Source organism: Fundulus heteroclitus, chromosome 6 (assembly GCF_011125445.2).
Source record: "Fundulus heteroclitus isolate FHET01 chromosome 6, MU-UCD_Fhet_4.1, whole genome shotgun sequence".
Taxonomy (NCBI): domain Eukaryota; kingdom Metazoa; phylum Chordata; class Actinopteri; order Cyprinodontiformes; family Fundulidae; genus Fundulus; species Fundulus heteroclitus.
The window spans coordinates 25,800,167-25,813,256 of record NC_046366.1 but is presented as its reverse complement, the minus strand read 5'-3'; the positions used below and the strand labels follow the sequence as shown (position 1 = coordinate 25,813,256).

Sequence of the window (13,090 nt, the reverse complement as noted above, 5' to 3'; positions counted from 1 at the left end):
ATGTTCAAGGTGAATTAATACTTTTGCTAGTACCATACCATACCACCTTTATTTATAAAGTGCCTAAAAGCAGCCAACAGCTGAAACAAAGTGCTAAAAGCTAAAACACATCGATTTAAAAATATTAAAATAAAAAGATAATGCATGAAAGCGCTTAAAAGACACAATACAACCAATTTAAAATGAAATTTAAGTCTTGCTTGTGGTAAAAGCCAAAGAATAATAGATGAGTTTTAAAAGTGGGCAGTGAAGGAGCCTCTCTAATGCGCAGCGGCAGCTTATTCCACAATTGAGGACCAGCAATAGAAAAGAAAAAAATTCTGCATGGTGTTTTTATTTATTTATATTATATTAATATTATTACCAAAATAACAAGGTACCCATTAGTGTTCTTTAAGGCACTTTAGTGCCCTGCAACTGTGCGTCTGAAACGTAATTGAAATAGTAATGTGGACATTTTCCCAGATACCATTTGAATAGGAAGCTATTACCTGCAGCTCCTTATTTACCTCGCTTCCCTGCCTGCTGATTAAGTCCCACGTTCTGCCTTGTCCTGGCAGCTCCATTACAGATTCCGCGTCTCGCATCATACCTGCTCCTCCGAGCTGCCACCGGCCGCCTGGGCAGCAGCTGTCTCCGGCAGACTTAAAAAGCCGGCGGTTAATAATAGGCCTTGAGACAGCTCACTGCTGAGTAGCACTTCCTCTTGTGTGGAAGTCCCTTTTCTCCGCGTGGATACTGATTGACAGGAGGGACTGCGAGGAGGCGGCTGTGTGGCCTTTTCACTGTGGACTGGTGGTAAATGTGCACAGGAATAATCACACTGTAGCTCCGGCTGTTATTGCTACCTGCAGAGCCAGCAGCGGACAGCGATGAGCCTGTTCTGGAAAGCTCCCTGCAACCGTTGTGCTAGTTTCTCTCTCTCTCTCTCTCTCTCTCTCTCTCTGTGCTTTCAAGTTATTGTTGATATTTTGAGTTCATAAATAGCTATTACACATTAACCCCTCCCCCTCTATCTTTTGTTTTCGCCCCTGTGAATGCAGCAAACAGGAAAGGTGGGTACTCTCAGCACTGCATCATAACTTCATGCACCACTACTCAAGTTGCTCATGGAGTTTGTGTCGGGCGCGCAGGAGGGGTGCAGAGTTAGCTGCTGTCGAGTTTAAAAAAAAGAACGACGTGAAAATTACAATGATTGGTTATAGAAACGTTGTGGGGTGGAATCCCCCCAATAATTGTTTAGATTAAGCCTTACTTCGTCTGTAAGCACCTATCAGTCTGTCAGACTTGTTCAATTCAATTTTATTTATATAGCGCCAATTCATGAAACAAGTCATCTCAAGGCACTTTACAAAGTCAAGTTCAATCATATTATACAGATTGGGTCAGATTATACAGATTGGTCAAAAATGTCCTATATAAGGAAACCAGTTGATTGCATCAAAGTCCCGACAAGCAGCATTCACTCCTGAAGAAGCGTAGAGCCACAGGGAGAGTCGTCTGCATTGTTCATTGCTTTGCAGCAATCCCTCATACTGAGCAAGCATGAAGCGACAGTGGGAAGAAAAACTCCCCATTAACGGGAAGGCAAAACCTCCAGCAACTTAGCTGTGTCTCTCACAAGTGCAGCCGGCCGCTGTTTTGGCCTCTAAACAAGTGTTCACCTCACTATAAGCACCCCCCACCCACCCTAAAGGTTTGATATGTTCACCATAAACCCGCTTTAACACAGAAATGGTCTTTAAAAGGGGTTAAAAGAAATCAAGCTGTTATCTTGTCCAAATTTGGTCAGCTTTACCGGACAAGAGCGACGTAAAGAAGCAGCCGACTCTGCACCCCCTGACAGCTGAGGTTGAGGGAACCCCACCCACCCGCCCCCCGGGTCACGTCCGTGTACCAGTGCATGTCCCACATCTAGTGCCAGTGTTCCTCCTCAGATTGTCCTGTCTGCCGTGGTTTGTCTCCATGCTGTGTTTCATTATCCAGCGAGTGACTGTGTGCCCCTCCAAGATTGGCCCCATCTGAATATGCCAAGGCATCACCTGCTGCTGAATGGGCCATTGTGAAGTAAATGCCAGACACGGGCGGGGGGGAGGTAGACGGCTCAAAAAGACACGTCCCCGTTTTTTAGCCTGACATTTTCCACAGAGACTCTTTCCTCCACTTTTAGCCTTTTTTTTTTTTTTGCTTCTCTCTCTGCTTCCTGGTGGCAGGAGTCTCAACAAAGGGCCCTGTTCTGCCCTCATTAAGACTCCCCGGTACCTCACACTCTGCCTGTGCGTACTCGCTTTTCCACACGTCTTCACCCTCATTTTGAGCCAGAGATGAATAACCCCACATGGATTTTCTGACATGTTTACTTTAGAGAAGCACCAAAGCGTCATGCAGATTGGCGTCTGATTGGGTCAGAGCGCTGCAGAAGTATTCACACCTTTTGACGTTTCTTTTCCACGTTCTGTCACTTTAAGAGCGCATAACTTCATGCAAAAATGAGGCAGAAATGTATTTTTATACATAAAGGGGATAAAAAAAGCTAGATTTAGCAGTTTTTCTTTATGTTTCAGGCAAAACCTGTGCAGAAATTTTACAACAGAATAACTAATGTTAAAAATGTCATATTTTTTTTATTATTAGACCTTTAACTATATGCTTTTTCACAGCTTTACATCAACATCAATTGTCTTTTTGAAAGAAATTCAGTTTTTAAAGCCTAAAAAAAACATTAAAATAATATTCTTGAATTTAACTATGAAACAAAACACATTTTATATCACAGGCACACAAAGAATTTGACAGGGGTCACTTAAGCGTTGCAGGTCTAGAGATGTTTGGCTCATCAGCAGCGAGGCAGAACCCTGTGATAGACCAGAACAGCGTGACATAACAGCGTAGCAGCAACAAAACAAGGCAGAATTTTCAGCAATTTTTTTACAGACAATCAAAATATGGTACTTTAGGACCCTGAAATAAAGTCCAGTGTAGACAGATAACAGATATTATCAACCTATCTGTGGCACTCTGAGTCACAGACTCCACAAAAATCTGGTCTTTATGGAAGAGCAGCAGTGAGAACGCCAGAAGAAGTCATGTTTTTTAACCACAAGCCACGCAGGGAACACAGCACATGTGGATGAAGACTAAGTGTCCAGACGAAACTAAAATAAATACTTTGAACATGCAAAGCTAAAAAAAAAAAGTAAAACTAACCCTGCACATCTCAATGAACCATTTGGACTGAGAAACATGGTGGTGGGAAGCTGGTCAGAGATAAATACGGGACAACCCTGTTGGAGGATACTAAAGCCCTGAGACTGTGGCGGAGGATCACCTTCCAGCAGGACAGCCATGGTAAATATACAGCCAGAGCTGCGCTGGAAAGGCTTACAATGGCCTAGTCAAAGTCCAGTGAGAATCAGGGACAGGACTGGAAAATTGCTCTTCACAACCGCTCTGCATCCAGTCTGAGCTTGAGCTATTTTGCACAGAAAAAGTTGTGAAATGTGATCTTCTAGATGCACAGATGTCGCAGAGAAACGCCCTAAAAGAGTTTCAAGAGTTATTGCAGCAGATGGAGGTTCTGCACAGGATGGCTCTGTGTTCAAAGTTCTGCTTGTTTTTATAAAACAACATATAATCTTTCATCCGCTGCTGTGTGTTGGTCTATCACATAATTCCCACTAAGGGTTCCGGCCGTGCGAATACTTGTGCAAGGCGCTGCACATCGGCGGTGTGGAGATGGCCTCCTTGATGCCAGCCTCTCCCCGCCCACCCCCGCTCCCCCCAGCCCCGCCAGCAATCTCTGGGAAAAACCGGACACGGTCTGGCTCAGCTCTCGGCTGGAGAGGAAGAGATGCTTGTCAGAGATTAGCTGTCATGCCTCCAGCATTAGCTTAAGCCCCTGCAGCAAGAGATAACAGGTGGCGGTGAGGCCCGAGCCCCCGCCCGCCGAGGGAGGGAGGGGGGGGGGACCAGGTTAGGAGCTTCGTGTGCACCACCGACTTTGTGTGCTCTCGCCACGACGTGCCTCGACAGAAGGCCCCCGCTTCCTTCTTAAAACCATGCTCGCCACTTGCAAATGGAGTGCAATGAGATGTGAAATTTCCACGGGGCGCCCTGATGCTTCTTTCTGCCCATTTCCATTTGCTGTCAGGAGGCTTGTGCGTCCGCAGCTGTGCGTGTGTGGGTGAGCGCGCCTGTTTGCGTGTGTGCGTGTCAACAGATGCTGGCTGTCTGAACACAGGCAGGCTGCGCTTGCTGTCACTTCTCTCTGCCTGATGGACGGACCCACGGTCGGCTGAGCTAAGCCAGTCCAAAGCGGCGCTGTTCTGTTCTGCGGCGGGCTGTATGCAGCGAGGCCGGGCCTGGCAGCACAGGTGCTGCAGAACCGGTCTAATTATCCAGTGTTGTGCCACCCAGCTGATGAGCTAATTACAGCAGCCGCCTGTTTTCCTCTCAATCTGCGAAGCCAGTAAACACAATGTGTTGTTAAGCGCACACACGGGCAGTGGCGGCGGCGGCGGCGGCGGCGCACGTAGAAATCCCTGCAAACACAAACTCGGCTGCACACGTTTCCCACACAGCAGCTGTCACCGATCCGGCAACAAACGCAACCCCGGCCCACTCCAGCAAAAATTACCGCTCTTCTTCAAACACATTAAATTCAAGTTTCCTTTCAAACTAATGGGAATAAGGTCCCTGGCCCCCACTGTCTCTTGAGTTTGCTGTCCTTAGAAGAAGCTTTGAGAGCCATTAAATGCGCCATTAACCTCATCGAGTGTGCAAATGAGTCAAAGTGTGTGCATATAGTAATTATTGATGTCATTTTAAATCATCCTGTCATTTCTGCTTTGAGTTTTCCTGCAAAACTGATGACTAAATTAGGGCTTTTATTTATTTATTTATTTATTTATGGACAAGACAATATGAGAGAGGATGTGTTTGTCGCCTTATTGCCTCCTTTTGCCTCCCCAGAAAGCGGGCATCGCCCTTACCGAAAGACGAGCACTCAGGCGGCGTGAAGGACTTGCTGTTAGCCAACTCCTCCGACCCCGTCGAGATGAGGAGACTCAACTACCAGACCCCAGGTAATAAATGACACTCCAACCAGAGGAGGGGAATCCGGCTTCAGGAAAGTAGAAACCCTGCCTGGTTTCCCTTCATCCTGTTCACTTAACCAGGTGTTAGTTCCTGCCTGTGCTGTGGAGAGGGAAAATGCACGTGGTTGGAGCTAATCTCTGGACCGGCTTTTTACTTTCTGGACCTGGCTTCCCCTCCTCTGCCTCCAACAACACCGTACATGCCTCTGTAAAGTTCAGTTTTAGGACTTTCTGCATACTTAGATCTGCACTGAGTCAACGTGTAGAGTAAAATATTCTGTGATAAAAGAAATGACTTCTCTGATAGATTTCATATCTGAGAGCCATGCAAAAGGAATTAAAGCACTTTTCAAACATTTTTCATGTTTCAACCACAAACTTTAACATATTTTACTGGGAGTTTATCAGCAAAAGGTAGAGCAGAAATAAAAATAGAGGTAAATGAAAATCAGAAAAGTGTGCACTTGTTTTTTTGCCCCACGTTACTCCAATACCTCTAAATAAAGTCCATCGCTCTGGTTCAGAGGAAACGAATTTCTCCTGCCATACATAGAAAACTAACACCGTGCATGAAGACGTCCTGAAACATGGTGGTGGCAGCGTTATGCTGTGGGGAGTCTGGCACTCCTGGGGGTCAAACCTGTTAGAGGCTGGGATTAAGTTTCATTTTCCAGCAGGACAGCGACTGGAAATATACAGCCGGAGCTACAAGACTTGAAAATGCTCTCTGTCACCCAAGCTGACATAGCTTGATATATTTTTGCAGCTGGATGAGAAACACTCCAAAGGACTGAAAAAAAACACATTTAAAACCTCTTTATCTTCTCAATCATTGCTCTTTTGGTCAAGCACAAAACTTCCCACCAAAAAGATTGTGGTTGTAACATGACAACATGTGAAAAACCTGAAGGAATATTCCAACTTGTGCTAGTAATAAGACACCAACTTGCCTGAAAATTGATAACTCCTTGTGTTTATGTGGAAGTGGGCACGGATGGTATTTAACACCTGTGGTAGTGACTGGATGTCCTTCATAAACTGTCAAACAAGCAGGTGAAGGACATTTATTGCTACACAGAAGCCACGGTGAAGCCTTGATTTCGATATCCTCCAGATTTCTTCTTTGTTTTCCTTTTAAATAAATTTTCTGAACTGGTTGTTTTTGCAGTTTGCAGCCTGCGTCTGAACTTGACGTGTCCGGCTTCTTTCATTGATCGTTTTGGCCGTTAAATTGACAGATCTGGGGGTTGAAACGGAGAAAAGGAGGGTTCTTTCTATAAAACTGGGATCATTTTCTCTGGGCTATCGCAGCCGGCTGACAGTCTCAGTCAGGCTGAGGAGATTCAGATTCTGTCCACACACAGTCAGCAGCGAAGTGGGCGGATATGAGGGAGAAAGGTGGGGGAGAGACTTCTGTAAGGATGCCCGCCTCAGCATCAGCCTTCCTCCTATTTCCTCCTGATCTTCTTCCTCCTCCCCTGGTCCTCAGTCGTCCTCCTCCCTCCATGAGCTCCTTTCATTCCCCCCAGCTGGTAATGAGTCCTGCTGCCTCTGATGTCAAGGTGAGCCGGGCCGAGGGAACAATGGAGCTGAGAGAAAATGTCAGCCGCGGTGCACGCGTCTGTGCGTGCGTCGCTGTGTGTTTTTTTTCCTCTGTGTGTGTGTGTGTGTGTGTGTGTGTGTGTAGCCCCCTTCTCACGGGTTATTAAAGATCCCATTTGCCGTACACACACACACACGGCCCTTTGAACCCCTGCAGTGGAATTAAGCAGTGCCGGCGCTCTGAAAGAGTCCTGTTCTGCCATCCTCCCACTCCACCTCTCTTGGCTTTTGTCTTCCATTTCCCCCTGTAGGGTAATCTCTTTTCTTTTTCCTCTCATTCTAACCCCTTCCCCCCCCTATTTCTCGCTCTCTCTGTACGTCAACACTTATTTCCTTCCATTTCTCCCTCACCGCCTCTCTGCGTTGCTTCGAGTGTGGTGATTATCGAAAACCACCGAGGCTCCGTCTAGATGGGGAAATCGTATGAGACTCTGAGCCTGAGCCGGGTGAATATTGAACAGCCGCATCCTTTATCCTCCTGCTCTTTCTCCCTCTAATTCGTCCCCAGCAGGTGAACATTCCTGCTCTGATTCGGATTGTTGTTGAACCGTCGAGCCGACAGCGGCGGCAGGTTGCTTATTTCTGACAGATGTCTTCTCTTTCCTTCCGGCGCTGTTGCAGTAGCAGTTTAGTCTTATAAGCCGCGGACCTGCTTCGTCGTAGACGGACCTTTGCAGACGGATTCACAGACGACTCTCAGCGGGGCAGTAGTATTAGCAGAGTATTGTTAATAAAGGCTCTGATTTCAAACAGTTTGCAGGGTTCCTACACATTTTCCCAAACCCAGCTTTCCAGAACTGTCGGTGTTCTATGTTGACAGAAAACAATAAAAAGGAAAGAATGAGGGATGCAAGGCATTGGGCAACCTCGGCTCAGCGGGTTGAGTAACCTTGCTGTCAGAAGGTTGTGAGTTTGATTTCAGCTTGCCCTGTCACATGTCGATGTGCCCCCTGGGCAAGGCACTTAACCCAAGGTTGCCCACTGATCTGCTCATCGGTGTATGAATGTGCCCTGCTGAGTGTGACTGGGTGATGGTGGCCACAGTGAAAAGCATTTTGAGTGGTCAGTGTGAGTGGAAAAGTGATACATAAAGTCAGTCCGTTTATTACTTGCAAGGGAGGGAGGACACAAAGAAGGATGAAAGGAAGGGAGGTAGGACACTGGAAGGGAGGTAGACAACAAAGAAGGATGCAAGGAAGGCAGGTAGGACACAGGAAACGAGGAAGACAACAAAGAAGGATGCAAGAAAGGAAGGAAGATAACAATGAAGGACGCTGGAATGGTGGGTAGGAAACAAAGAAGGATGCAAGGAAGGGAGGTAGGACACAGGAAAGGAGGAAGACAACAAAGAAGGATGCAAGGAAGGGAGGAAGATAACAAAGAAGGACGCTGGAATGGTGGGTAGGAAACAAAGACGGATGCAAGAAAGGGTGGTAGTTAACAAAGATAGATGCTAGAAAGAGAGCTAGGATGCAAAGAAGGAAGGGTGATGGGACACACTGATGCTAGGTAGTGAGGTAGGACACAAAGAAGGATGCAAGTAATGGAGGTAGGCAACAAAGAAGGATGCTGGAATGGTGGGTAGGAAACAAAAAAGGATGCAAGGAAGGGAGGTAGGACACAAGGATGCTAGGAAGTGTGGTAGGACACAAATAAGGATGCTAGGAAGTGTGGTAGGACACAAATAAGGATGCTAGGAAGTGTGGTAGGACACAAATAAGGATGCAAGGAAGTGTGGTAGGACACAAATAAGGATGCAAGGAAGTGTGGTAGGACACAAATAAGGATGCAAGGAAGGTTGGTAGGCAACAAAGAAGGATGCAATGAAGAACACAAAGAAGGACGCTAGGAAGGGAGGTAGAACAGAGACAAGGTTCAAGGAAGTCAGGTAGGACAGAAAGACTGTGCAAGGAAGGGTGGTAGGCGAAAAAGAAGGATGCAAAGAAGGGAGGTAGGACACAAAGAATGATGCTAGGAAGGGAGGTAGAACACAAAGCATACTTGGAAGGGAGTTAGGACACAAAGAAGGATAATTGGAAGGGAGGTAGGAGAAAAAAAGTATTTAAGGAAGGAAAGTAGGCAACAAAAAAGATGCAAGGAAGGGTGGCAACAACAAATAAGGATATAGTTGTTTTCTTAGTGCTGTCAACTGCAGACTTCTAGGGTACTCTATTTTTGTGCAAATTGTGCAATTTGCGTGTACCGAGTAAGGGAGGTAGGACACAAAGAAGAAAAAGAAATGAAAGGAGGATTAAGTTTGCTTTCTCTTATATCCAGATGATTTCATAAACACTTGAGCATTTAGGATGTTAATAAATGAGGAGGCTGTAACAGCAGCTGCTGAACATCTGCTCTTTGATTGCACGGGGCTCTGCAAACTAGGGTTTGAAACTGAAAGGATTCATAATGATTTTAATTTGACCTCACTGCAGTAGTTGTAATGAAATCCTCACACCAAACAAATAGTGAGCAAACGTTTTTGTTTATTCTGGTTGGCACTACAATACAAAAATGGTTCTCACCTGTTTAGCTGTGAAGATTTAGATGTGGTGATCATCACTGCGTGTTTTAGCTGGAAGAGTTGAAGTGGAGTTGTTGTAAATTGAGGAGAGGGAGCAGAGAAAGAGAGGAAAAATGTTAGCATATGAAATTACCTCTTTTCTCCACAAAGCAGGTGTCATTTTGGTTCTAATTTCCAACACTATTATCACAATTTGGGGGGAAAAAACAAACACACTCCACTGAGTCTTCTTAGAAAGGTACAAATTCTGTTAAAACTCAGACTTTTCTTTTAATATGGTATTTTAAGATGCTTTTGAGCTCTTAATAATAAACAAATTAGCCTGTCTATTTATTATTGTTTACCCCCTTTTTCACAGCTTTCAGACAGTTTCCAACAGCTTCAGCAGTCTTGTTCAAAATTAGTTGTACTCCAATTATAAGCCCATTTATCATTTTTATTCAAATGCAATATTTCTCTTTTCAGACTAGTATGTGGGTATGCTACAAGCAATACATAAAAATGTCAAACATTTTATAACTAAAACAAAATATTGTAAATGAGTTTTGCATTTTTCACACGACATCATGCTACAACCACAAACATCAATGGATTTATTGGGATTTAATCTGGTAAATCAACACAAAGTAGAGCATGGCTGTGAAGCAGAGGCAAAAAAAGATTTATGGTTTTCACTTTTCTTATTCATCAGAATGGCCCAGTCAAAGTCCAGATCTAGATCTATTGATTTGTGGTAAGACTGCAGGAATTGTAACCTGACAACAGCCAGCTGCATGTATTGCTCCGCCTAGCGGAGCGATACACGCAGCTGGCTGTTGTCAGGTTACAGGAATTGTGCTTCCCTTATGCTCTCACTACAAAAAATATTTCTTGAAATGAGAGTATTTTTCTTTGATTTGAGCAGGTAAATAAGATTATTTGTCAATGGAATAAGATTTGTACACTTAAAATTGGAACAATTCCTCTCCATCATCCTATTTCAAGTTCAGTATATCTAATTATCTTATTTTAGTGGTAAAAATACTCATTCCATTGGCAAATAATCTTAATTACCTGCTCAAATCAAGGAGAAATACAAATAATATCAACAAAACTTGACTAATTTTTAACTTTTTGCAGTGCTCCAACTGAGATTAAATTTGTTTGGATAAAAAAAGGTACAATACAGAAATAATTCAGATAAACTAATCACATATTCACATGCGTTGGTCTGTGAGTAAAGTTGGTACTTCGACTGTTGCTGAAGTTTTCACCTCACCAGATCTTTGAACCTCTTCATGCGCCTTGGAGGTTGGTGAATTTGTGCCAGAAACCATTGAATCTCTTGAGCTACTTTGCAAAGAACGAGCAAACGGTTCCTAGAGTCTCTAGCTGGTAGTCACACCCAAAAATACCTGCATCTGTAAAAGCAACAAAAAGTGGTTCTAGAAAGGACTGTCAGTCACTTTTCTCCACTTCACAATGACGCTCTGCTTCGTGTTGGTCTGTCACCTATACTCCAAAGAAAACACCTTTAAGTTTGTGGTCGTAACGTAAGAACTTGTGGAAAAATGCTGTATTACCATTCAGTCGTTCGTAGAGAACTTTCTACATGTTTCCACGGGAGAGATTCTTAAGGTTGAGCTCTGTTTGCTCTCGTATTGAGCTGTCCAAACTGCACCGGTCTAATTGCCCAGAGATGGTCAACACCATCTGCTGCTCAAAGTTAACTAGCTCCAAAGGTTATCTGCAGATACTGTTTGGCCCGGCTGTGATCCTGAGCCGCCTCCATTGATCCAGTGTTCTTCTTCCTCCCTGCTTTTACTCTCCTCTCTCAACAGGTCCCAGCTCTCATCGCTGCCCCAACACTCCAAGTTAGTCTGTTTTCTCACCTACTGCATACTTCCCACACATGCAGTCTTTTCTTCTTCACTCGCCCGCTCCTGAACCCATTCCCCCCCGTCGCAGTCCTGACAGACATCACAAGCTTACGTGCTTGTTGCCTCTGGCACTCCAAGGATGCACCAATGGCCTTCCACTGGCTGTGAACTTCCCCACAACACCTTTACGATGCGGCAGCAGAGGCCTACATGTTTTCACGGATAGTTGAGCAGTGCGGACAGTTGCGCTGGTTGGATATTAGCCTTGTTATCAATGGCTTCACCCTCCATTTAACCCAAAACGTAGCCGTAAAAGACCAGCACAAACACACGCACGCTGATGGTAATGTGCTCAGTGGCCCTTCTGTGAGATAAGATTAAATTTGGATAATGGGTCAGGCCTCATCTTGTAAAGTGGCCATCAGCCATTAGCATTCATTCAATAAAAAGCTGGCAAAGGTCTGTCACCTGAAAGCCTGGGCTTTGACCTCACAGGTGACCTCAGCTAAAGACCCTTTTAAAGTGTTTGCAGTCTGAGGCTATGCACTGTGTGAGGTTAACCATGATCCATGGTTCAACTTTGAAGGTTCTCCATTTATTGTGTGCATTTAGATTTTTGTGTCGTCACCCGTTGTCAGCATGATGGTCGTATAGATTTTGAGCTTTAAAACATTTCAAAGGGGTATGATTATGTGACAAACATCTGCAAGGAATCAGTTTGAGAGTCAAAATGATACAAAAAAAGGCTCAAACATCTACATACACTCCTCTGTAGTTTGCCAAATGTCGCTTAGGGAGTTGAGCTTGTATGCATAGTTGATCCATTTTCAATAAGAGCTACTCCAGAAGCTCAGTGTTAGTTATATTTATTCGTTTCAAAAAAACAGCTCTGGTGTGTTTTGGGTCATACTTTCAACACAGAGCTTTTTTTATCTGGAGGTAAAAGGAAGTCCTTGTCCTGCATTAATCCATCAATTTTGTCCATCGCATCTGTACCACTAACCCAGTGCTTCTCAAATACTGGGGTGCACACCCTGGGGTGGGGGTGTTGGGGGGGAACGACGATTGTGCTGCCATCTAGTGGTCAGGGTCATGCCAAATTATGTCTAATTTAGCTAATTTATATACTAAATAGACCAGCATTGGCCCTATAATGTTTTTTATATGAATGTATATTATGTAGAAAAATGCAAATAAATAAAGGCAGGGAGGGGTTGAAGAAGCAGGGTTTTCATTAATTTGTGTATCAAAAAATATTAATTTGGGATTACAAGGGGAAGTTCGAACTTTGCACCCAATACTTGTATTTAAACTTTATTGCAGTTGTATAATCATCCTGAAAAAGAACTGTTGAAATCTTTTAGCGAAAGCCTGAAATGAATAATATTCATGCCAGGGTTGAGTGTATGTAAATGTAAGGCCTGAACTGTGAGTTCCTAGCTGTCCGCTTTAAGTGCCTCTCCAAGTTCAGAAGCACAGGGTGAATTTGTGTCGGTAGATTAGCAATAAATCATCCAATAACCCAACGATGAGGAAGCTAGGGAGCAGTAGGGGGGTTGTTTGAAATTAATCCAGCCAAAGCGCCCGAGGCGGGGCCGAAAGAGAGCCTATTGTAAGGAAAGGGATTTTCAAAGAAATGAGTTTTGGCTGGTGACCAGTCAGGTTTTTTTTTTCTCCTCTCTTCGTGGTATGAAGTGACAGTGTGACTGATTTGTAGAGACTTGCGAGTTCCTGCTCCATCTCTACCTCTACCACCAGCTGAGCTCTGCAGTGTTGGCCGGAGAGATGTCTGCTTCACGCTTCCACCAAGAAGCATGCTCACCCACTCCACTCATCCGCATCTCAGTGCCAGTCCCACTTCTGTACTCCCCCCCGTTTTAGCATGACGACACCACCAAAATGTCACCAGCCTGTTTTTTTCCTGTCTCTCCCCATGCGTTGTCGAAGAACATTGCACTCTCCTCGCCGTCACAGCCACCTCACGGCCCCACTGGCAGCCTCACTCACCCCGT

The 13,090-nt window shown here is 44.7% G+C and overlaps 1 protein-coding gene across 22 annotated transcripts in view; it reads left to right on the top strand.

Annotated features, from left to right (window-relative positions):
- Positions 1 to 13,090, top strand: part of LOC105931007 (protein tyrosine phosphatase receptor type F) — a 280,629-nt gene that overhangs the window by 232,444 nt on the left and 35,095 nt on the right. For 13 of the 22 annotated variants that reach the window (XM_036138431.1, XM_036138434.1, XM_036138432.1 and 10 more), the window contains 3 exons: positions 1,044 to 1,055; positions 4,972 to 5,084; positions 11,040 to 11,072. In XM_036138431.1, coding sequence (XP_035994324.1) covers positions 1,044 to 1,055; positions 4,972 to 5,084; positions 11,040 to 11,072 — 158 coding nt within the window. The remainder of the gene's footprint in view (positions 1 to 1,043; positions 1,056 to 4,971; positions 5,085 to 11,039; positions 11,073 to 13,090) is intronic. The other 9 variants (XM_036138438.1, XM_036138441.1, XM_036138440.1 and 6 more) reach the window with 3 other exon arrangements.